The sequence below is a fragment of the Pan troglodytes genome, chromosome 1 (assembly GCF_028858775.2).
Source record: "Pan troglodytes isolate AG18354 chromosome 1, NHGRI_mPanTro3-v2.0_pri, whole genome shotgun sequence".
NCBI classification, from domain to species: Eukaryota; Metazoa; Chordata; class Mammalia; order Primates; family Hominidae; genus Pan; species Pan troglodytes.
In genome coordinates, this window is record NC_072398.2 from 187,108,946 (window position 1) to 187,134,544 (window position 25,599).

Below are 25,599 nucleotides of genomic sequence, written 5' to 3' on the forward strand. Positions count from 1 at the left end.
AAAGCAGGACATAGTCCTGAAGGTGCCAGCAGCTTGCTCTCTGCTGAGCTGCTGCCTCATCGCTGGGACTTGTGTGGGTGGAGCTCAGACCTGGGCCCTCCCTCTCACTGAGGAACTCACAGGGCTGCTTGCTCCTGGCTGGGAGCCTCACACAGCTCGGGAGGAGGGCCAGGATCATGTTCTGTGCTTTCACCAGCTTTTGCTCTTCACAAGCAGCAAGAACTCCCCACATGGGGATCTTGTACCTGAACCAAAAAAAGCAAAGCTGCTAATCTGACAAGATCAATCCTCAAATACCACAGGAATGCAGCCAGCCTGCCTGCTCTCACCAGGGACTGTGCTTCTAAGCATCCCTACAGTTCCTGCTCTTAGGCTGGAGCCTGGAACTGGTCTGCAAAGGAGGAAGCTGCCCCCACCAGTGTGTCTGGTCTTGCTGCCAAAGCCCCACCTTTCCCAGCATAGCTCAGGCATCAGACTTCACCAGGACGTCTCCCCAGTCAATCTCTCATCACTCCTCCAGCTGAAGGGCCTTCTCTGTGTCCCCACAATCCTCTGTCCTCACCTCTGGCAGAGCACATATGCCTGGATATGTTTTTGTCTCCATGCACCATTTCTCTTAGCTCTGGGGAAGATAGGTACAGATGAGGAAGGTGAGGCTCAGAAAGGTTGAGCAACTCAGCCCTATTCACTTCGAAAACCTGTTCTCTTTCCACTATAGTCCGACACTTCTCAAACCATCTGTGAAGAGGGATCGGTTGGTTTTGCTTTTTAAATTTCTATTTTGTCACAGAATGATAATTTTATAAAATAGAATAAAAATGAATCACTAGAAAAGTTAAATAAGGCCAGGCGTGGTGGCTCACGCCTGTAATCCCAGCACTTTGGGAGGCTGAGGCAGGTGGATCACCTGAGGTCAGGAGTTCAAGACCAGCCTGGCCATCATGGTGAAACCCCACTTCTACTAAAGACACAAAAATTAGCTGGACATAGTGGCGGGCACCTGTAATCCTAGCTACTTGGGAGGCTGAGACAGGAGAATCTCTTAAACCTGGGAGGTGGAGGTTGCAGTGAGCCAAAATCACACCATTGCACTCCAGCCTGGGCGACAGAGCAAGACTCCGAGGAAGGAAGGAAGGAAGGAAGGAAGGAAGGAAGGAAGGAAGGAAGGAGGGAGGGAGGGAGGGAGGGAGGGAGGGAGGGAGGGAGGGAGGGAGGGAGGGAAGGGAGGGAGGGAGGGAGGGAAGGAAGGAAGGGAGGGAGGGAGGGAAGGAGGAGGGAAGGAAGGAAGGAAGGAAGGAGGGAAATACACATATAAAATATAAGCTCCATTTTTGAAAGTTTGTTTTTTTTGTTTTTTTTTTTTGGTAACAAATAGCTGAGACCACAGGTGCATGCCACTGTGCCAGGCCTATTTTTTATTTATTAGATTCAGCAACATAAACTTACTCTAATTGCCATAAATGTTTTCAAAAACCTTATTTCCAGTATCTCAAAAATCTTGTGGCAGACCAGTTCATATCACTTTTGATTCTATAGCACACAACAGGTTCCAAACTGCCTTTTGCCTGTCTGGGACATTCTACCAAGGCTTTGCCTGTCATTCACCTTCCAGTAGAAGTTAGAAAGGGATAAGATGTAGCTCCTCAGGTCCTGTCCTGGGGTAGGAGAAACAATGTACTCTGACACCATCAGAAACAGTTAGCAGGTTGAGGCCTAGAACTTCTCCTACAGCTGATGGATTTATAACCAGCTAGGTCTGCAGGATTCACCTTTGCAAGCAAGTGTGGGTCCCTAATCATCTGGGAAGGAGATCTAAAAAAAAAAAATCCCACAACTTCTGGATGTCTACTGCAGCTCCACCTATGAGAATTGGAAGATAGAGCAAAGAGGAAAGAGACGGGGTCTACCATTATAGGTAACTGGCAGGCTAAATTCCTTGAATAATGGAGGAGGCAGTAAGCTCAGACAAGATGTGGAATTAATTTAAAAGCAGAACATGGATTAGTTCCCAGAGGAGGTCCCAACACCTGACGCTAAGGAATATATGAAAAAAAATTGGTGGGCAGAGAAAAGGAGAGGACACAAATGGCAATTCTTCTAGCTGTAAGCTGGAGTCCAGGTCATGGACAGGCATTGAGGTTGTCTAACCCATGCAGGCTACTCTTAGACACTCTGCAGAGAAGCTTTAGTTATAGAGCACTCTGCTCTTCCCAGAAAGGTCTGTACCCAAGGATTTCACCACAGCAGGTACCTACTGAAAATATTTAAAACATTCTCCAAACAAAAGGAATCTGCATTCCCCTCTAGGTCCATGGTTCAGAGCCTCGATTCAGGACAGGGTGGGGTTGGTGGGTTTGATTCCTGGCTCTGTGCTACTATGACCTTGAGCAAGTCGTTAGCTTACCCATCTACAAAATGGGTATAACAACACTTACTTCACGGGGTTGTTGTAAAGGGTTTTTGCAAATTTGACTCCATAAAAGTGCATTATCACATTGACTTTATGTGTAACGATTGTGTGTGTATGTAAAAACACTGAAACTTCCTTGATAAGAGATGTCCTTTTTGTATACATGCATTTGTGAAAGATAAAATTTCTTAAGATCTTGGCTCTTTGGACAACTGCATATGCAGTAGTGACCCACTGTGGCTTTTGACTGATCTTGATAAAAGACTGTGACGAGATCAATCATGGTATTTCAGATGTCTGTCACAGTATTTCAGATGACCACAGTTGTAAACCTGGGTGTACACAATTATCAACTATAGTGAAATGTGTTTATACGTTTCCCTTTGTACCTATTTCTTTATGAACAGTTTGCCTGTTCCTGTTATATCCATGTGACTGTCATTAGTAACCTGTTCATGCCTGTCGTTAGTATACCTGTTTATGCTAGGCAATAAAATGTGTATGTTATTAATGCCCGTTTCATTGTGTAAAGTGGCCTATGAAGTGTTCTGTAATGTTTTTATGTTTATCAAATAAATCCCCTTTTAAGAATGTAAATAAATATATTTTAAAGAATTTTAAAAATTATTTTTTCCAGAATGATGTTTTCAAGATTTTAATCCTTCAGAATTGTGATTTTCAGGGTTTTAGAGTTTTTGGGATTCTCATCTTTTAGGATTTCCTTTTTTTTTTTAATTTAATTTAATTTTTTTTTTTTTGAGACAGAGTCTTGCTCTGTTGCTCAGGCTAGAATGCAATGGCATGATCTCGGCTCACTATAACCTCCGCCTCCCAGGTTCAAGCGATTCTCCTGCCTCAGCCTCCCGAGTAGTTGGGATTACAGGTGCCCACCACCATGACTGGCTAATTTCTGCATTTTTAGTATAAATGAGGTTTCGCCATGTTGGTCAGGCTGGTCTCGAACTCTTGACGTCAGGTGATCCACCCGCCTTGGCCGGCCAAAGTGATGGGATCACAGGCTTGAGCCACTGCGCCTGGCTGATCTTTTAGGATTTCAGCATTTGGGACTATGGTGTTCGTGACTGTGTCTTTTGGAATTATGATCGGCTCCCATTGTAAAGGCTAAATGAAGTAATGAAATACAGTGTCTGGCACACGGTAGGTGCTCTAAAAATGGCGTGACACTTTATGTGCACGGGTTATCTGTGTCTGCCAGTGGAATGTAAGATCTCTGAGGGGAGAGGTTTTATGTAACTTATGCAGTGCTGAAGCTATAGCACCTAGAAAAATATCTGGCACTTTGTTGAATGAGTTTACAGAATAATAGGATCAATGTGGCAACTTTTTAAGAGATGAGAGAGACCTGAATATGATTAAATAGTGATAAGAAGGAACCAGTGAAGAGAATGAAGATCCAGGTTCCTGCAGAGGTGGGAGAGGTTGGAGAATCAGGGCTCGGGGAAGGAACTGACCTCGGAAAGAAGACAGTACACAAGTGCCAGGACTTGACGACTCATTAGATATCTGGTTAAGAGGGGAAGGGAAAAGAATTACTCCCAGATTTCTTGCTTGGGTGAGAATGGATAGTGGTGCCATTTCCTGAAATAAGAACATAGGCTGATTAGATTTGTTGGAAATTCGGTGCGTTGGATACACTGAGCTTGTGATGCTTTTGAGTCATCCAAGTGGAGCTGTCCAGCAGGAAGTTGGGTATTTGGGTCTAGAGATCAGTAGAGATGTGGGCTGCAAAAAGATTGAGAGTCATCAGCACATATGATGTTAGCTAAAGCAGTGGAGTGAGAAGAGAGGAGAGCTATAACTGAAACCAGGCAAACACCAACATTTAAGGATGGGCACAGGAAAAGAAGATCTCTTGCAATAGAGACTGAGAAGGAACAGAGAGGTAGGAGAACTGGGAGGGAGTTTGAACAAATAATTAAGGAGAAGAGAGAGTTTCAAAATGGAGGAAGAGATCAATACTGCCAAATGCTTCAGAGACATCATAAAAAGAGAAAGACTATCTATCTGTCGGATTTGTCAGTGCTTTTTGGTGGTCTGGATAAGAGCATTCTGAGGAGGAGAGAAGCGAGAGTGGAGGCCAGACTACATAGAGGGACATGAGGAAGCGGAGAAGGTAACTGTAGCAAGTCTTGCATATTCCTGGTAGGGGTATGGGGGTGCCCAATGTGCTCCCAGCCTAGAAGGACAATGATTCTGCAGAAGTAGAGAAGTAGATGGTATTCCATTCTTCTCCGTAATTTATGGTATGGGACAAAATTTGGCAAGGACGCCTCTCAATCTTACTACCCCTCCCTGGTGTTGTAGTGGTAACAATCCCAGGATCTTTTTCTGGAAGGGCAGAGAGAGAGGGGCTTTGTAATGTGGGGATACCAGATACTCAGCTATCCTGGCCAGGAGCCCACAAGCTTTTAAAGTCCCCAGGGCAGTGCAATAGGTCTCCTGTACCTTCTCATGCAAGCGTCCCAAATCAGGCAGCTGGGACTGTGTGTTAACTCTCTAGACTTCCTGCCTCAGAGAGCTCTGCAAAGTTTCAAGGGCCATCTTTGCACTCTGGAAACTCAGCCAGCTTGGACCATAGCAATGATTCCTTAGCAGTATGTGAATCACAGACGCACAGTCACAGATACACACCACACACCCCAGCCTTCCTAAAACAAAATGCATCTCAAGAGAGGTGTGGTTTTCCTCTGTAGAGCTGGGTAAGAGAACCATTTCTACATCAGCACCTCATTAGCTACCACCAGGCATCTGGTAGACCTCGGTACCTTGGCCACTAGCCAGCCTGCCCATGAAACAGCAGCTGTGAGAGGAAGTAGAAGGCGGTTGTTAAATATGTGGGCTTGGGTTCAAAACCTAGTTTTATCACTTCCTATCTGTGTGACCTCGGGCAAACTGCTTGACTTCTCTGTGCCTGTATTTCCTCATATTTAAAACTGGACTAACAAGGGTTAGTCTCATTATATGATTGTTGGGAGAATTAAAACAGAAAAAATATGAAAAAATCTCAGCACGGGACCTGATCCAAAGTAAACATCAGTAGGTGTGAGCTATCACTGTCACTGCTGCTAGTATCACTCTGCAGCATGGACGTGGCTTGGATTAGGGCTCTGCTTTCTGCTGAAACTGTTTGGCCACAGGTTTAGCCTGTAGGTGCCTCACTTTCTCCCAATACTGAGTGGCCCTACTGGCCACCAACTAAAAGAGACGACACTCAATCATGTCTTTCACCAAAGCACAAAAAGCCACTCAAATGTATGAGGCAAAATATTGGCAGGAAAATGGGGTATGCCAATTATTTGTCAATTTAGATTTTACGAGTTATATTTTTTCTTTTTAAAGAAAACATTCAAAATGTTTACTGTGACTTACTCTAGGATCTTTATTTTTCTTCCTGAAAAAAACTTATCTAATTATAATGAAAGTCACTGAGAAAACAGAATTCACTTAATTAAGTGTCTAACATTAAATGTTGTTGAAATGATCTAACATTTATGGCCCCAGGACACATCCTCTCATTTCATTCTCTTGACTAATGAGTGAAATAAGGCTCAGACTTTTCCAAGATCACATAGCCTGTGAAGTGAGAAAGCTGTGAGAACTTTCAGTCTCCAAATCTTCATCTCCTTTCAATCTATCATATATTGGAATATGTCACAATAATTAGTTTTCTTCAGAAACTCTTTCCACTAAAAGAGTGTCTTATCAACATTTCCCACATCCTTACACTCTCAATCTCTGGAGGGCAGAAATTAATTTCCACTCAGAAAACCAATACCAAGTGTCTACTGTGTGCTAAAGGCTCTGCTAGGTGTTGGCAGCCATGAATAGACCATGCCTCTATGTGAGAAGTTCACAGTCTCTATGGGAGAAGAAATACCAGCCAATAGTTATATACACAATAACAAAGCTATGTGTGAGGCACTGTGGTGGTGCACAGGGTAGGGGAAAGAGTAATGGAGTGTATTTCTAGGTAAGGGAAGACTTTACATTCCATGAGACCAAACAGATTCAAAAGCCCTAACTCAAAATTTAGAGCAAAACAAGTGCTCAATAAATCTGAGTTCCTTTGGACCTACTGCCATCCCCTCCCCATCTCCCTAATTAGAGGAAGATGTATCCAAGTGAGCAATACTCGAGGGAGGAAAGGAGGACTTCCCAGCAGAGAGTACAAAAGTTTGAGAGCAAACAGGCTGGCTTCCCAGAGAAGCAGGACTCTGGTCTGGATGGGTGGGCACATCAGCACCCCTTCCTTTACACTGCCTGCTCCTTAGTCTGCACCTAGGGATGGGAGTCAATGACTAGGTGGGCTCAGGGAAGAGTGAAGCATAGGAAAAGAGAATGTATGCTTCACACAGCATTTGGGGATTTTTTTTAAAGAGGTAAGATTTAGGCCAAGCCTAAGCCTGGTGCAAGGGGTGCACCTAGCAGAGCACTAGCAGTCCCGCACCAAGTTTGGGATTTGGGGTTGGTGCGGCCAGTCACATGGCTGGCGCATGGCAGTGTACAGGGCATTGGGTCAGCGGGTCTGGGACTCTGGTGTCACTGGTGGCGGCGTGGGACTGAGGCTAGGCACATGTGCGGGGCTGTGTTCCGGCAGCTTCGGACCCATGCAATGGCAATGCCAGTCAACAGGGCCCACAAGGATGCTGACCTGTGGTCCTCACATGACAAGATGCTGGCGCAGCCCCTCAAAGACAGCGATGTTGAGGTTTACAACATCATTAAGGAGAGTACCGGCAGAGGGTTGGATTGGAGCTGATTACCTCGGAGAATTTCGCCAGCTAGGCAGTTTTGGAGGCCCTAGGCTCTTGCTTAAATAACAAATACTCTGAGGGGTACCCGGGCCAGAGATACTAAGGCAGGACTGACTTTACTCATGCGCTGGAGACCCTCTGTCAGAAGCGAGCCCTGCAGGCCTATAAGCTGGACCCACAGTGCTGGGGGGTCAACGTCCAGCCTTGCTCAGGCTCCCCTGCAAACTTTGAGTGTAACTGCCCTGGTGGAACCCCATGGGTGCATCATGGGCCTGGACCTGCCAGATGGGGGTCACCTGACCCACAGGTTCATGACAGACAAGAAGAAAATCTCTGCCACGTCCATCTTCTTTGAATCTATGCCCTATAAGGTGAACCCAGACACTGGCTACATCAACTATGACCAGCAGGAGGAGAACACCCGCCTCTTCCACCCGAAGCTGATCAGTGCAGGAACCAGCTGCTCCTCCTAAAACCTGGACTATGCCCGCTGCGGAAAAAACGCAGATGAGAATGGGGTGTATCTCATGGTGGACATGGCACGTATCAGCAGGCTGGTGGCAGCTGGCGTGGTGCCCTCCCCATGTGAACACTGCCACCACCACTCACAAGAACCTGAGAGGCTGCCAAGTCCGCATGATCTTCTACAGGAAAGGAGTGCAAAGTATGGATCCCAAGACTGGCAAAGAGATTCTGTACAACCTGGAGTCTCTCATCAACTCTGCTGTGTTCCCTGGCCTTCAGGGAGGTCCCCACAACCACGCCACTGCTGGGGTTGCTGTGGCCCTGAAGCAAGCTATGACTCTAGAATTTGAAGTTTATCAGCACCATGTGGTGGCCAACTGCAGGACTCTGTCTGAGGCACTGACGGAGCTGGGCTACCAAACAGTCACAGGTGATTCTGATAAACATTTGATCCTCGTGGATCTCCATTCAATCAAAGGCACAGATGGCAGAAGGGCTGAGAAGGTCCTAGAAGCCTGTTCTATTGCCTGCAACAAGAACACCTGCCCAGATGACAGAAACACTCTACGGCCCAGTGGACTGCGGCTGGGGAACCCAGCACTGACATCCCTTGGACTTTTGGAAAAAGGCTTCCAAAAGGTAGCCCACTTTATCCACAGAGGGATAGAGCTAACCCTGCAGATCCAGAGCAACGCTGGCATCAGAGCCACCCTGAAAGAGTTCAAGGAGAGACTAGCAGGGCATAAATACCAGGGGTGTGTGCAGGCTCTCCAGGAGGAGGTTGAGAGCTTCACTCTCTTCCCTCTGCCTGGCCTGCCTGACTTCTAAAGGAGCCGGCCCACCCTGGATGCACCTGGTGCCACAGAGGAAGCTACCTGCTGGAGGATCCCCTTGAGAGATGTACAAGCTGCCCCACAAGGGACCCACTGACACTTGTGTCCTTTGAGGGGTTTTCTTTTGGACTTTTTTCATGTTTTCTTCACAAATCAAAATTTGTTTAAGTTTCATTGTTATTAATTCTGGGACAGGTTATTACAGGTTTTTAATTTGAACCTGGCTTTCTCACAGCTGGATATAATTATTCTAGAAAAATAAAAATACTGTGTAGCCACTTGGCCATAATCATTTAGATCATGGGGTAGGGCAGAGCTATTAGAAAGATTCTAGTGTTTTACTCTCCCTAGGCTTTCCTTTGCCTTGCTGCAGCAGAGAGGAAATGCTCCTGTCCACAGCTTGTACACACTGCCACTCTTACTATCTTGTTACCCAGCAGCATGCCAAAGGGGAGCTGAATTAGCCTTTGAAGCTTCTGCTGTGTGCTGTAAATCAGAAGTGTACATTAGCCAAGTGTACACAAGGTGCACCCAGTATGGTGGGAGGGTTTTGCTGTCAGTAGTTCAAAGTATGGTGTAGAAAGGGTCTCCTCCCTCCATGCTGGGAAATCCCAGTCCCATCCTGGTGTGAGAATCAACCAGGCTTTCCTGCTCCACCTGAGATAACCAACTCCCTCCCATAATCAGGAAACCAAATGTCACCTTCCCAAAGAAACTTTATTTTCACATAGCTGAAGTGCAAAACATATATGACCATTTTTAATAAGCACAATCAAATTTTTAACCACTGAATGTCTATAAGAATTACAGCTTTAAAAATACAATTTTTATATTTCAAAAATATTTGAACTCGAACTAATTTCTTAAAAAGTTAAAAAAGGTAAGGTTTAATAGTTTTTGTAGATCATCTCAAAATTAACACATCAAAAAGAGCTTTATCAAGTCCTTTTCTGTCAAAATATTGATGCTGCAGAAATCAAAACCTTGAATTTACTTAAGTATTTTGTGATCAAAATACCAAGAAATACTAGCTACCCATATGAAAAAAAAAAAGAACCCTAGATCTCAACTTCATTCTTAACACACAAAACCAAAAATAGATGAATTAATAATTTAAATATAAATAACAAAACTGTAAAACAGAAGAAAACAAAGGATGGCACCATCATCAACTACTATGTGGGTACGTAAATCCCAAAACTGCTATGAAGGGAAATTTGCCAATAACTCTCAAAATGTTCAAGAAGGCAGAAGAAAACACAAACATAATAAGAAATGAAACAGAAGATATAAAAAGACCTAAATGGAACCTACAGAGATTAAAAACACAGTATTTGACATAATAATATACATGGTGGGATTAACAAGTGATTAAATGCTACAAAAGAAAAAGCTATAAATGTGAAGACATAGCAATATAAACTATCCAAAATGAAGCAGAGAGAGAAAGAAGATTGAAAAACAAAAACCCAGAGCATCAGTGACCTGTGGGACAAATAATATAGCATCCATGTAATTTGAATCCTGGGAAAGGAGATGAGGCAGAAAAAATATTTGAGAAAATATGTAAACAAGGTCCAAATGTGATTACAAAGAATAAAACAAAACAAAGCAAACAAACAAGAAAACTATGAACCTACAGATCTGAGGAGTTAAATAAACTCCAAACCAAATAAATATAAAGAAAACCACAGCCAGGCACGGTGGCTCACACCTGTAATCCTAGCACTTTGGGAGGCATGTGGATCACCTGAGGTCAGGAGTTTGAGACCAGCCTGGCTAACATGGTGAAACCCCGTCTCTACTAAAAATACAAAATTAGCCAGGTGTGGTGGCGCATGCCTGTAATCCCAGCTACTCGGGAGGCTGAGGTAGGAGAATTGCTTGAACCCAGGAGGCGGAGGTTGCAGTGAACCAAGATCGCGCCATTGCACTCCAGCCTGGGCAACAAGAGCAAAACTCCATCCCTACGCCAAAAAAAAAAAAAAAAAAAGAAAACCACAACAAGGGACACCATAATAAAATTGCTGGAAACCACTGGTAAAGAGAAAAATCTCACCAGGCAGCCAGAAGAAAATGGAAATACTACATACAAAGGAATATAGGTAAGAATGAGAGAAGACGTTTTGTCAGGAATGAAGCAAGTAAATAGAGTTACATATTTAAGGTAGTAGGGGAGGGGTGGTGGAAGTGAGAACAGGGTACTGTCAACCTAGAAGTGTATACCTAGCCAAAACATTTTTAAAAATCTTTCAAAATTGAAGGTAAAATAAAGACTTGTTCAGACAATCCAACGCTGAAAGACTTCGCAGTCATCGGACCTGCCCCACAAGAAATGTTAAATGAAGTTCTTCAGGCAGAAGAAAAAGGATACCATATGGAAATATGTATTTACACAAAGGAAGAAAGACCAACAGTAAAGAAAACTTTGTGAGTAAATACAAAAGAATTTTCCCTCTCATTAAAAAAACTTTTAAAATGTTTGGATTGTAGTAAAATACACTAACATAAAATGTACCATCCTAACCATTTTTAAGTGTACAATTCAGTAATATTAGTTATTTTCACACTGTTGTGTAACCAATATCCAGAGCTGTTTTTCATCTTGCAAAACTGAAACTCTATATGCATTAAACAGTAACTGTCCATTCCTCCCTCCTCCCAGCACATGGAAACCACATTCTACTTTCTGTCTCTATGAATTTGATTTCTCTAGGCACCTCATATGAATGGAATCACACAATATTTGTTTTTGTGTAACTGGCTCATTTCATTTAGCATAATGTCCTCGAGGTTCATTCATGTTGTAATATGTGTCAGAATTTCCTTCCTTTTTCAGGCTGAGTAACATTCCACTGCTTATGCATACCACATTTTGTTTATCCTTTCATCTGTCAATGAATATGGGTTGCTTCTACTTTTTGGCAATAATGAATAATTCCTGCTACAAACACCCTTTGGAGCCCTGCTTTCAGTTATTTTGGGTATATACCCAGAAGTGGAATTGCTGGATCATACGGCAATCCTATTTTCAATGTTTTTAGGAACTGCATCCTGTTTTCCAAAGTTGTTGTACATTTTACATTCCCACAGAGTGCACAAGGATTCTAATTTCTCTACATGCTTGCCAGCACTTGTTATTTTCTGGTTTTGGGATAATAGCCATAGTATCCTAATGGATGTGAGGTGGTATCTTACTGTGGTTTTGACTTGCATTTCCCTAGTGATTAGTAACATTGAGCATATTTTTATGTGCTTTTTGGCCATTTGTATATCTTCTTTGAAGAAGTGTCTATTCAAGTTCTCTACCCGCTTTTAAATCAGTTCTTTTGTTGTTGCTGAGTATTAGAAGTTCTCTATATTTTCTGGACAACACTAACCTCTTATCAGATATATGATTTGCAAATATTTTCTCCCTTTCTGTAGGTTGCCTTCCACTCTCATTTTTAAATTATTTTAAATAATTGACTATTTCAAACAAAAATAAATAAGCTGGGCATGGTGGCTCATGCCTGTAATCCCAGCACTTTGGGAGGCTGAGGCAGGCAGATTGCTTGAGCACAGGAATTTGAGACCAGCCTAGGCAACATGGCAAAGCCTTGTCTCTACAAAAAATACAAAAATTAGCTGGGTACGGTGACATGTGTTTGTGGTCCCAGCTACTTGAGAGGCTGAGGTGGGAGGACTGCCTGACACAAACAGGTTAAAAAGATAGGCTGCTCCCCAACCACCCATGGGACAGCTCAAGGGCAAATATAAACATGCTCCTTCCCACAAACAAAAGTAATTGCAAAAACCCCAATTACTTTTGCACCAACCAAATAAAAGGATGGAAAACATACACCATGATACAGCTTATTTTTATAAAGGCCAGAGTGGTTTATTAATATCAGACAAGGAAGATTTTGGAACAATAATTATTTGACTATCAATAAGAAAAAGGGACATTTCAAAATAATGAAGGAATCTATTAGATATGGGATACAACAATCCTAAGTGTATACACACCAAATGACAGAGCTTCAAAACAAATGAAATAAAAACTGATAAATTAAGACTTCATTACCCCTCTGTCAGTAATTGTTAGAAAAAGTGTACAGAAAATCAGTAAGGATACAGGAAACTAGACACATACCATAAACCAACCTAAGCTAATTGCCATTTATAGAATACCCTAAAACAGAAGTATTTTCTTTTCAAGCACACACAGAATATTCACCAAAATCGACCATATTTTGTCCCATTAACTCAGATTTTAATTAATTTAAAAGTATTAAAATCATATAACGTATATTTGGAGCACAGCAAAAATAAATCAGAAATCTATAACACAAAGATATCTGGAACACCCACAAATATTAGGAAATTAAGCAAAAACACTTCCAAAGAACTAATAGGCCGAAGTAGAAATCACGAGTAAAGTTAGATAATATTTTTAACTCAACAAAGATAAAAATACAACATATCAAAATTTGTAAGATGTAGTCAATGCAATATATAGAGTGAAATTTATACCATTACAATGTTTATATGAGAAATAAATAAAATCAATGATCTAACCTTCTAGCCTAAGAAAAAAAAACAAATAATAAATTAAAGTCCAACTAAGAGAAAAGTGAAAAAATAAAAAATGAAGATAGGCACAGAAATCAACGATATAGTGGAAAAAATATCAATAGACAAGAACCAATGGAACTAAAAGCTAGTTATTTGAGAGGATCAACAAAAAATGATAAACCTCAAACCAGATGAATTAAGAAAAAGAGAGAAAAAATGCAAATTACCAATATCAGGCATGAAAGAGAGGACTCTGTCTCTATCCTAGACATTAAAATAATAATAAGGGAATATTATACACAATTTTATGCTAATAAATTCAACAACTTAAAAGAAAGGCAAAATTTCCTTGAAAGACATGCTACTAAAGAAGAAACAGAAAAACCTGAATAACTCTAGAATTAAAGAAATTTAATTTGTAATAATAATAATAAAAAAAAAAAAACTTCCCTGGCTAGGCACAGTGGCTCACATCTATAATTCCAGCACTTTGGGAAGCTGAGGCCAGTAGATCACTGGAGGCCAGGAGTTCGAGACCAGCCTGGCAAACATGGTGAAACACCATCTTTACTAAAAATACAAAAATTTGTTGGGCATGGTGGTGCACACCTGTAATCCAGCTACTCGGGAGGCTGAGGCACAAGAATTGCTTGAACCCAGGAGGCGGAGGTTGCAGTGAGCTGAGATTGCACCACTGTACTCCAGCCTAAGTGACAGAAACTATGTCTCAAAAAGAAACCAGAAACAACAACAACAAAAGCCTTCCTACAAAGACGTGCAGGCTATGAAATAATAAAAAATACAAATATTGGTCTCTGCTCCTGGTCCCTACATAAAGCTCCTAAAAATCCTTACAGATAGGGGCACTAAGAGAATCTTTTGTTCTAATATCTAGTCTTTTTTTTTTTTTTTTAGACAGAGTCTTGCTATGTCGCCCAGGCTGGAGTGCAGTGGCACGATCTTGGCTCACTGCAAGCTCTGCCTCCCGGGTTCACGCCATTCTCCTGCCTCAGCCTCCAGAGTAACTGGGACTACAGGTGCCCGCCACCGTAGTGCCCGCCACCACGCCCGGCTCATGTTTTTTTATTTTTGGTAGAGACGGGGTTTCATCGTGTTAGCCAGAATGGTCTTGATCTCCTGACCTCATGATCCACCCTCCTCGGCCTCCCAGAGTGCTGTGATTACAGGCGTAAGCCACCGTGCCCGGCCACCAATAGTTAGTCTAGTCTCTGACCCTAGTTTCTGACCGAGAGCTCTTAAGACCTTTGTAATTTCCTGACTGATAAGAGCACATCTGACAGAGAGCTGCTAAATTCCTTCAAATTTCCTGGGTGATAGGAATATCTTTTGTTCTCATGAGATGACTTCTGGATAGCCTTATGTTGGGTGCTGGTTGGCAGGGGAACCAACTATGCAATTAGAGGGCTGGAACTTTCAGTCTCACCCTCTGACCTCTGGGGATGGGAAAAGGGCTGAAGGTTGATTTGATCACCAGTGGTCAATGATGCAATGAATCATGCCTATGTAATTCTCCACAGGGTTTATAGAAGCCTCCATAAAAACCCAAAAGGACAAGGTTCAGAGAGCTTTCAGACTTGTGAACCACTTACCACACGCCATGCCCTATGCATCTCTTCCATCTGGCTGTTCATCCATATCCTTTATGATATCCTTTATAATAAATGGATAAACATAAGTTTCCCTGAATTCTGTGAGCTGCTCTAGCAAACAGATCAAACCCAAGAGGGGATGGTCTTGGAATTCACAATTTATAGCTGGTTGGTGAGATGTATAGGTAACAACCTACTACTTGTGATTAGCATCTGAAGTGAGGTATAGTCTTGTTTGGCCGTCAACCTGTGGGATCTGACGCCATCTCCAGGTGGATAATGCCAGAATTGAATTGAATTATAGGACACCCATTAGTGTCTGCTGAAGAATTGCTTGATGTGTGAGAAAAACTGCCACACATCTGGTGTCAGAAGTGTGTTCAGTGGCGCATGAGAATAGAGATAAAAAACTGTCTTTTCTTCAGACAGGCCTAGATTTTGCTGGTGAATTCTATCAAACATTTCATGAAAAATATTACCAATTGTACACAAGATTTGTAGAAAGATGAAGAAATATTTTCCCACTTATTCTGAAGCCAGCATTACTATATTACCAAAACTAAAGACATCACAAGAAAACTACAGACCAGTATCTTTCATGACCAAAGACACAAAAATCCTTGAAAAATTTTAGCAAATTGAATAGAGCAATGTGTAAAAAGAACAATACACCAAGACCAAATGAAGTTTATCCTACAAATGAAAGATTGGTTCAACATTCAAAAATCAATTAATGAGAAAAAACCAATCAATGTAATTCATCATATTAATAGACTAAAAAAGAAAAGCCATATGATCTTCTCAAAATATGCAGAAAAAGCATTTGACAAAATTCAACATCTATTCATGATAAACACTCTCAAGAAACTAGGAACAGAAGAGAACTTCCTCTACCTAAAAAATGGTATCTATGAAAAACCTACAGCTAACACCATAATGGTGAAAGACTAGATGTTTTCCTCCTAAGACTGGGAACAGGCAAGGCTGTTCACTCTCACCTCACCTATTTAATACTGCACTGAACAGTCTAGCCAATGCAGTAAGGCAAGAAAAAGGAATGAGACATATAGATGAAAAAGGAAGAAATAAAACTGTCTTTAGTAACAGATGACAAGACTGTCCATGAATGAATGGTACTGGCACAAAGTCATAAATCAACAGAATAGACTAGGGAGTCCAGAAGGAGACCTACACATACATGTTCAACTGATTTTCAACAAACATGCCAAGGTAATTCAATGGAGAAAGCAGAGTCTTTAACAAATGGTTCTGGAACAACTGAACATCCATGTGCAAAAAGTGAATGTAAACTTTTTTTTTTTTTTGAGATGGAGTCTTGCTTTGTCTAGAGTGCAGTGGTGTGATCTCAGCTCATTAGAACCTTCGCCTCCCGAGTTAAAGCGATTCTCCTGCCTCAGCCTCCCAAGTAGATGGGACTACAGGTGTACACCACCACGCCCAGCTAATTTTTTGTATTTTTAGTAGAGACGGGGTTTCACCATGTCAGCCAGGATGGTTTTCATACCCTGACCTCGTGATCTGCCCACCTCATCCTCCCAAAGTGCTGGGATTACAGGTGTGAGTCACCATGCCCAGCCTCTAAAAAAATTATCTGAGACTGGGTAAATTATAAAGAAAAGAGGTTTAATTGGCTCACAGTTCTGCAGGAAGTGTGGTGCTGGCATCTGCTTACCTTCTAGGGAGGCATCAGAAAGCTTACAATCATGGCAGAAGGCAAATGGAGAGCTCAGATTTTTTTTTGTAGCAATGCAAGAATGGCCTAATACATAAAATTGGTACCAGGAGTAGGGTATTGTTAGAAAGATATCTAAAAATGTGGAAGTGACTTCGGAACCGGGTAATGGATAGAGGTTGGAAGAGTTTGGAGGGCTCACAAGACAGGAAGATGAGGGCAAGTTTGGAACTTCTTAGAGACTGGTTAAATGGTTGTAACCAAAATGTTGATAGGGATATGGCCAATGAAATCTAGGCCAACAAGGTCTCAGATTGAAATGAGGAACTCATTGGGAAATGGAGCAAAGGTCATAACATGTTATGCCTTAGCAAAGAGCTTGGTTGCATTGTGCCCTTTCCCAAGGAATCTGTGGAAGTTTGAACTTGAGAGTGATGATTGCATATTTGGCGAAGAAATTTCTAAGCAGCAAAGCATTCAAGATATGACTGGCTGCTCCTAACAGCTTACACTCAGATACAGGTGTGAGTAAATGACTTAAAGTTGGAATTTATATTTAAAAGGGAAGCAGAGCATAAAAATTGGGAAAATTTGCAGCCAAGCCACATGGCAAAGAAAGAAAAAGCTTTTTCAGAAGAGGAATTCAAGCAGGCTGTGGAGTAAGCACTTGCTAGAGACATTTGCATAACTAAAAAAGAGCCAAATGCTAATATCTAAGACAATAGGGAAAAAGCCTCAAAGGCATTTTAGAGATTATTGAGGTAGCCCCTTCCATCATAGTTCCTGAGGCCCAGGAGACAAAAATGGTTTCATGGGTCAGGCCCAGGGCCTCACCCCTATGCAACTTCAGGACACTGCTCCCCACATTCTGGCCGCTCCAGCTCTAGCCATGTCTCAAAAAGGGCAAGGTACAGCTCAGGCGGCCACTTTGAAGAATGCAAGCTGTAAACTTTGACAGCTTCCATGTGGTATTAAGAGTGCACAGAGTGCAAGAATGGAGGATTCTTGGATGCTTCCACCTAGATTTCAGAGGATGTATGGAAAAGCTTGGCTGCCCAAGCAAAAGCCTGCTGCAGGAGTGGAGCCCTCACAGAAAACCTCTACTAGGGCAGTGTGGAGGGGAAACATGGGATTGGCGCCTTCACACAGGGTCCCCACAGGGACACTGCCTTGTGGAGCTGTGAGAAGGGGGCCACCATCCTCTAGTCCCCAGAATGGTAGATCCACCAGCAGTTTACACCCTGCACCTGAAAAAGCCTCAGGCACTCAACGCCAGCCCATGAGAGCAGCCACAGGGGCTGCACCCTGCAAAGCCACAGGGGCGGAGCTGCCCAAGATCTTGGGAGCCCACTTCTTGCACCAGTGTGCCCTGAATGTGGGGCACAGAGTCAAAAGAGATAATTTTGGAGCTTTAAGATTTAATGACTGCCTTGCTGGGTTTCAAACTTGCATGGGGCGTATAGCCCCTTTCTTATGGCTGATTACCCCTTTTTGGAATGGGATGTTTACCCAATGCCTATACCCCTATTGTATCTCGGAAGTGAGCAACTTGTTTTGATTTTATAGTCTCATAGGTGAAAGGAACTCATTTCCAGATAAGAATTTAGATTTGGGACTTAGTATCAGGGGACCTGCCCCGATAATCATGTAGGTTCTTTTCTATTTTTCCTAAGCGTCGGCCAGCTTGAGAAATAAAGGGACAGAGTACAAAAGACAGAAATTTTAAAGCTGGGCATCCGGGGGAGACATCACACGTTGGTAGGATCCGTGATGCCCCACAAGCCACAAAAACCAGCAAGTTTTTATTAGGGATTTTCAAAAGGGGAGGGAGTGTGCCAATAGGTGTGGGTGACAGACATCAGGTACTTAACAGGGTAATAGAATATCACAAGGCAAGTGGAGGCAGGGCGAGATCACAGGACCACAGTAGGACTTTTGAGTTAATGCTAGAATGAGTTAAGATTTTGCAGGGACTATTGAGAAGGGATGACTGTATGTTGAAATGTGAGAAGGACATAAGATTTGTGGGGGCCAGGGACAAAATGATACAGTTTGAATATTTGTCCCTGCCCAAATCTGATGTTGAAAGGTAATCCCCAGCCAGGCTCAGTGGCTCAAACTTGTAATCCCAGCACTTTGGGAGGCCAAGGTGGGTGGATCGCTTGAGGCCAGGAATTTGAGACCAGCTTGGGCAACATGGCAAAACCCCACCTCTACCAGAAATACAAAAATTAGCCACATGTGGTTGCATGCGCCTGGAGTCCCAACTACTTGGGAGGCTGAGGTGGCTAATTGCTTGAGCCCGGAGGTCAAGGCTGCAGCGAGCCAAGATTGCACCACTGCACTCCAGCCTGGGCAACACAGCAAGACCCTGTCTCAAAAAAAAAAAAAAAAAAAAAAAAAGGAAGGGAAAAAAATGTAATCTCCAATGGGGCCTGGTGGTAGGTGACTGGATCATGGCGGTGGTCTCTCATGAATGACTTAGCACCATCCCCCTGGTGCTGTTCTTATGATAATGAGTGAATTCTTGTGAGATCTGGTTGTTTAAAAGTGCGTAGCACTTCCTCTCTTTCTCTCTCTTTCACTCACTTGCTCCTGCTTTTGCCATATGACGTGCCTGCTCCCCCTTTGCTTTCTGGCATGATTTTAAGTTTCCTGAGGCCTTCCTAGAAGTGAAGCAGGTGCCAGCACCATACTTCCTATAAAGCCTGATGAACCATAAGCCAATTAAACCTCTTTTCTTTACAATTTGCCCAGTCTCAGATATTTTTTCATAGACATGCAAGAACGGCCTAATACACAGTACAGAATATCAAATACAGTTATGTTCCCACTTTTGGTAATATTGGCTGTCTCTGGGGAAGGGGTCTGGAGTGGCAGTATATAACCTTTTGTACTGTTTGAGGTTTTTTTGTTTTGTTTTGTTTCCACATGCCTGTATTACTTTCAATTAGAAAAAGTAAAAGAAACCTATATACTGGTAAAGGAAAACTCACAAGTGTCTGGGCCAAGGACTGAGTCGTATAGGCTTGCAAAAACCTGTGTTAAGAATACAGAACACAAAGCCAGACACAGGGGCACTCAATAAATAGCTGGAGGAAGCAAAATATTTGGAATCAATTCAGAAGGCAGACCCTGGACAAAGAGATCTCTATCTGAGCACCAGATACTCAGCCAGCATAGCCCTTGCTTTACACAAGGAGCTAAGCTGAGACTGCTCACGTTAGAAAAGAAAGGGAGCATAAAAACCAAATATACTGGAGTCACTTTGGGGCGAGCTGTTTCTCAGCATTCCTTTGCAAGCACATTATGTGTCCTAACCTCAGCCTTCTAAGGGATGGGAGGCAAGTCCTTCCCCCAGTGAGCAGAGCCCACCCCTAGCACTCCTCTGGTGGTCCAAGTGGCCAGACAATCCTAGGCAGCCTTTCCTTCAGCCCCTCCAAATCAGAAGGAACGAAATGACCCTGACAGTCTCACTGCACTCCAAAGACAATCTCAGCACTTCAGCTCCTTTTCCACACCAAGGCTTCAGAAAAGAAAACCAAAAAGGAGAAGGTGGATCGGTAAGCAAGACCCCTTAGCAGCATTCGGTAAAAGGAACTCCCTGGGTTATGCACAGATTCTTTCAGGTGCCAAAGAAGTCAGCAGCTCCAGAATGCAAAATGGACAGAGAAGGAAAGTGCTAAAACTCAAGACAGCCTCAGAAATTTCTCTTTGTTCCCTGCTTTATTTGGATATGTCTCCCTGAAGCCAGCTAGTTGGTCCAAGCTTCCAAAAAAGTTTCTTTGGCCACTGATACTAGGTCTAGGAGCTTCTGTGCTTGGCAGCCTTCTCTGGCTGCCTCTGGATACCTGGCTTGCATGCGGCAACCATGTAGGTTATCCTTCTGCAGAAACAGGCTGTGCCACAAGGTGCAAGCTCCAGAGGCAGGATGGGAGTAAGGCAAAGCAAGGGCATGGAGTAGGACTGGAGTAGGAACCAACTTAAAGGCAGAGTCCTTTCCAGGAACCCATGGTTTCCAGAGCATAGGAAAACATGACTGGCTGTGAGAGGCAGAGTTTCTGGCTCTTGGACCCCAGACCAGGCTGTCTAGGCAGTGGAGGGAAACAGGAGCACTTACCGGGGGAAGATGGCCGTCATCAAGGCTGAAGCATAGCCAGGCTTGCAAGCTCCCTCTGAAAAGTTTGCGTACTTGGTGGCTAATTCAGCAGGCCTATGGGAAGAGAAGGAAAGTTACAGCTTGCCAGGCACTGAGCACTGAGTGGGTTATTAATTCATAAGGAGCTGTAGGTGTTTAACCCTTTTTTTTTTTTTTTTTTTTTTTTTTTTTTTTTTTTTTGAGACGGAGTCTCGTTCTGTTGCCCAGGCTGGAGTGCAGTGGCGCAATCTCGGCTCACTGCAAGCTCCGCCTCCCGGGTTCACGCCATTCTTCTGCCTCAGCCTCCCGAGTGGCTGGGATAAGGTGTTTAAACCTTGAATCAAGTTTCATTCCCTACAATCAGCACTTCAGGCACTTTTCCACATTAAGGCTTTAAGGGTAAAAACAAAACAAATCCCCAAACCCTAAAGGAATAGATAGATAAATAAGTCAGGCCCCTGGATGGTATCTGTAAAAGGAACTTAACTGGATTCTCACAGATTTCTAAGAGACAGGGTTTCATTATGTTGCCCAGGCAGGTCTTAAACTCCTGAGTTCAAGCGATCCTCTCGCCTTGGCCTCCCAAAGTGTTGGGATTACAGGCATTGAGCCACTGTGCCCAGCTCAAACTCATAGATTCTTTGCAGGAAGCCTGATACCAAGGAAACGAGGAGCTCTATCAAGGCTCCAATACCCGGGGGAGTGGTGCTTGGAGTTCATAGAATACAGCTACTCAGGCTTTGATACTCAGCGCCCCTGGCCTTTCCACCTTCCTTGTATGTTCCTACATGGCCAGTCTCATCTGCTTTTATTCTCTCCACTCAGGCTATGATCCACCCAGTGGGAACCATTCCCCAGTGGTGGGAACTGTCCTGAACAGTGACCGAATATAGACACGATAAATTATGTCATTGGGGCTACTGACATAACCATTAGACTTTTAGTTGAGGATGGTTTCCTGGTCTCTCTGCCTGGAATGTTATTCCTTGTCCTTCTTCATCTGGCTAACAACTATTGGTCCTTCATGATTAAGCTTAAATATCAGCTTCACTGGGAGTGATTCCCTGACCCTCGGATTGGGCTAAGTGCCTCCTCTGTGCTTGTATAGTCACTCCCCCTTCCCCTCACATCATATACTTACCCCCAGCACTTGCTATTCTGTATTGTAATTTTTGGTAGTATGTCTCCCTTGATACATTGTAAATTCCTAAGGTCAGAGGCTGATTTAACCCTGCCTACCCTCTCCAGTGCCTTGCATAAATGGGCACAGAGAAGACCCCTAAAACTTTCTTAAGGAACAAAATGACCCTGACAGTCTCACGGCAGACAAGACAATCTCAGGAACCCACAAGGCTGAGACTGCTACATATTTTTCAGACGACTTGTGTTCTAATCCTGGCCTGTTGCTGTGTGACCATAATCATGCCACCTCACATCTTTGGGTTTCAACGTCTTATGCGTTCAATGTGGGTCTGGAGTCACTGCCCTGCCACCAAAATCTCTGCGCTATGCAATCTAGAGAAGATCACAGCCAATGAACAGGATATAGTCAGTGAATGGGCTCCATGACTGCCGGGGCTGGAGGCCCTGCATGCTGGGGCACCTGAGTGAGCCCTGGCTGGCTGCCAGTTCTGAGTCCCCACCTCCTCCACCCCCACCCTTGGGCCTGCTGCCAAAATTCTGGTGCCCAGCTGCTCTACTGTGCTGGGGCCCTGTGGCAAGCCTACCCTCCAGGCTGCCTTCTGCAGGGTCTGGACTGGGTGGGTGTTGGGTGGTTGTACCAGAAATGATGATGCCACTGCCTAGTGTGTGTCATGTCTGATTCACCACAGACCCCTCGGGCCTAGCCCAGAGCCTTACACAGAGTAACTGCTCATTGAACACAAACTCATCTGATCAATGCACAATTTCTTCTAGAAATCTACATTTTCAAGCATCCCCCACCAAGGAAATTCAAAGCCTGAAATGCAAATCTGAAGGCTGAGTGACAAGCCAAGGAGTTGGGACTTTATTTGGTAGGCAAAAGAAAGCCAAAAGTCTAACAAGAGAAAAACAATATTTTCTTATGTAAACAACTGTATTTTTGAAATGAAATATAAACCTCAGTGCAATTACGGAACTGACTAGAAGCTTTTTGACTAGGCATAGTGACAAAAACGTTCTAGATGTTTTCAATTAGCTCTCTCAACAACTCTGTGAGTTGGTGCTATGAATTAATTTACACACAAGGCCTAGAAAGATGAAGAGACTAATCCAAGATCATACAAGTGGTAGACACTGGATTAGAACCCAAGGTCTCTAACACCAGTGCAGGAACTCTTAACAGGGCACTGACATCAACACGGTCACGGAGGAAGGCACAGGACAGCACAGGAGTGGTCAACACAGTCAGACACGGGGTGGAGAAGACAGTCCAGAAGGCCTCACACAGCTTTGGTCTGCGGCAGTAAGGCATTTTGAGTCTCTTCATGTCCTGTCCCCAATCCCCACCATCTGCTTGCCTGCCTTGTGCTGTGAGTTCCTGTGGTCTTTGTGAATTCCAGAAAGTTTCATAAACAGCAGAAAGATGGACAGCAGGTGCCCTTCTTAACACAGTGCAGTGCAGAAATAAATGAACAACAGACAGACCTTTGGCCACCTCTTTTCTCTCTAGTTTACCCCATCAACTTTTGGCAAGGTGCTTAAAGAATAAGGGCTGGGGGACAGTCCAGGGGGCACAGGATCACGTCATCTACAATGGAGAGGGAGCTGGAGCCCAGCAGGCAAGGCAGGAGATACTGCTCTCTCCATGGCAGTGGAAGGCAGTCCAATATCAAGGATGATGGGCTCCAAATCAACCCCTCATATAGAAAGCGACAGTAACTCCTAAAACGTACAACTCTGGGTACAGTGGGTCATGTCAAGTTATTACCAAATTAAAATGCCTTAGAAATGGCCTCCTGACTATCCCAGTGAGAGAAGAATAGGGGGAGTGTTGGGGATTCTGAGTCATCCAGCAGGCTGGGACCTCTGGGGCAGTTAGCGGTCAAAACCACCAAGATTAACGGTCGCCAACTCCCTGGGGCCAGAATAGTCAGTCTCTCTAAGGCACTCACACTCCAAATGCCAGCAGGCCCCCACAGATGTCTGATCAAATCACTCAGCCCTTGTTCTTCTCCTACTCTGCAGCTGGCCTTTCATTTTGGGAGATTTAGCATTAAACCCAGTAAGAGCACCCATTGTCCTGCAAACGTGACTACCAAGCCCCTGGGGTGAAGAGTGTTACCACTGCACTCACAAGAGGAAATCCAGATGGACAGGCTGGAGCCCCAAAGAAGGAACCAGACGCTTCCACTGTCCTGCTTCACTCAGAAGGACTGAGTTTAAGGAATCAGGCCAAGCAATAGGTCATAAATGGAAAAAGCATCAGATCTGGAATCAGAAACTGTCACAGAGGACACTGACAAGCAAGTGATGGAAAATCTGATTTTCAACTTCCCCATGTGCAGTGGAAACCACGTAATTCCAAGAATCGCATCAGGATGTGGTGAGGGAGCACATTTGGAGGGGACACACATGCTGTGTGAGACGCGTGGCTGCCATAAGCGCCTGGCTCGGGTTCAGATCCAATCACAGGGAGAGTCACCACATGATATCTAGTGGGAGGGTGCCCTGGCTGACGTGTGTCTGAAGGATCAGCATTTGGGAGATGAGGAGTAGCACTGCAGGAGGCTGAAAGAGCAGGAGAGTGTGAGGCTGCGGTCAACGAAGTGTCTTAGGAAGGACGCAGAGACCAACTGCGTCACACACTGTGGAGGTCCAGTAAGATGTGGCCACAGGACTAAATGCTGGATTCGGCAACAGGGAGGTCACCACCAACCTCAACAACAGCCATTCCACTGGAATGTGGAGGTGAAACTCGTTTCACTGGGTTTAAGAGAAAACAGGAAGAGACAAACTGAAGTCATGAAACACAGACTATTTTTAGGAGTTCTGCTACAAAGGAACAAAGAAATGGGGCAATAGCCGGAGCGGGGAAGCAGGGTAAAGTGTTTTTTGAGGTTAGGAAATATTTCCCCAAGTTTACAAGCTGGTTAGAATAAAAGAAAAATTCACAATGCAGTAGAGATAGGACAGTTGTAGGGAGAATGTTTCTTTTTGTTGTCTGTTTGTTTTCTGAGACAGGGTCTCACTCTGTTGCCCAGGCTGGAGTGTGGTGGCATGATCTCGGCTCACTGCAACCTCCACCTCCGAGGTCCAAGTGATTCTCCTGCCTTAGCCTCCCGAGAAGCTGAGGTTACAGGCGCCTGCCACCACGCCCGGCTAATTTTTGCATTTTTAGTAGAGACAAGGTTTCACCATGTTGGCCAGGTTGGGGGAGAATGCCTGTGAGAAGGCGGAGGGGGAAAGGATCTAGCACAAAACTGGAAGGGCTGGCCTTAGCTCTGCTCCCTTAGCCCGCCTTGGCCAGGGATGCCTATTTTCTAAGCACCACTTCCCTTGCGAACTTTCCATGATACTTCCCTTCTCAGGTAGAACCCATCCCCCTGTGGACCTGCGCTACCTAGGGCAGACCTTCATCTTCACTTGCTCACTTGTTCCCCCATTCTCCTACCGCCTTCCCCTTTCTGCCTCTCATTTCCACAGGCAACAAATATTTAGAGACAATAGAGTCACTCTGCTTGGATTTTTATCCTGGCTCTCTTAATAGCTGTGTGATTTGGGGCATGTCTTTTAAATTGTTTTGTGCCCTTAATTTGCACATCTTTAAAAGTGGGATTATACTAGTACTTATTTTATAAAATTTTTTTGTTAAGAGTTATGCTGAGAAAGAAGGGCTGGCACTGAGTACGGTGCCTGGCCCCTCGCTGGTGCTCAGTACATGCTAACTAACTGGCCTGGGATTAAGGATACAACGATGACTAGGACATAGTTAAGGCCTAGCATTACACTCCATTACACTGAAGAGTAACTGTCCATTTAAATATCTTTCTCTCATAGAATATGATCATTTTAGCAAAGCATGTATGGCACAGAATATACAAGTACCCAATAAAATGCTGGACTGAAATCAGTTGGTTACCTTGCCTTGGAAGGTTAATCAACAGGAAGTGTAAGGGGGAAGTGGGGTGATGGCCA

At 43.9% G+C, this 25,599-nt stretch overlaps 1 protein-coding gene and 1 pseudogene across 27 annotated transcripts in view; one reads left to right on the forward strand and one right to left on the reverse strand.

The window, feature by feature from the left end:
- ST3GAL3 (ST3 beta-galactoside alpha-2,3-sialyltransferase 3) overlaps positions 1-25,599 on the reverse strand; it is a 224,899-nt gene that overhangs the window by 72,306 nt on the left and 126,994 nt on the right. For all 27 annotated transcript variants that reach the window (XR_010158522.1, XR_010158433.1, XR_010158474.1 and 24 more), the window contains 1 exon segment: positions 20,464-20,556. Coding sequence is in view for 20 of the 27 variants with exons in the window: in XM_016952333.4 (XP_016807822.2) it covers positions 20,464-20,556 (93 nt within the window). In the remaining 7 variants the exon portion in view is untranslated.
- On the forward strand, positions 3,175-8,478 carry LOC129135343 (serine hydroxymethyltransferase, cytosolic-like; annotated as a pseudogene).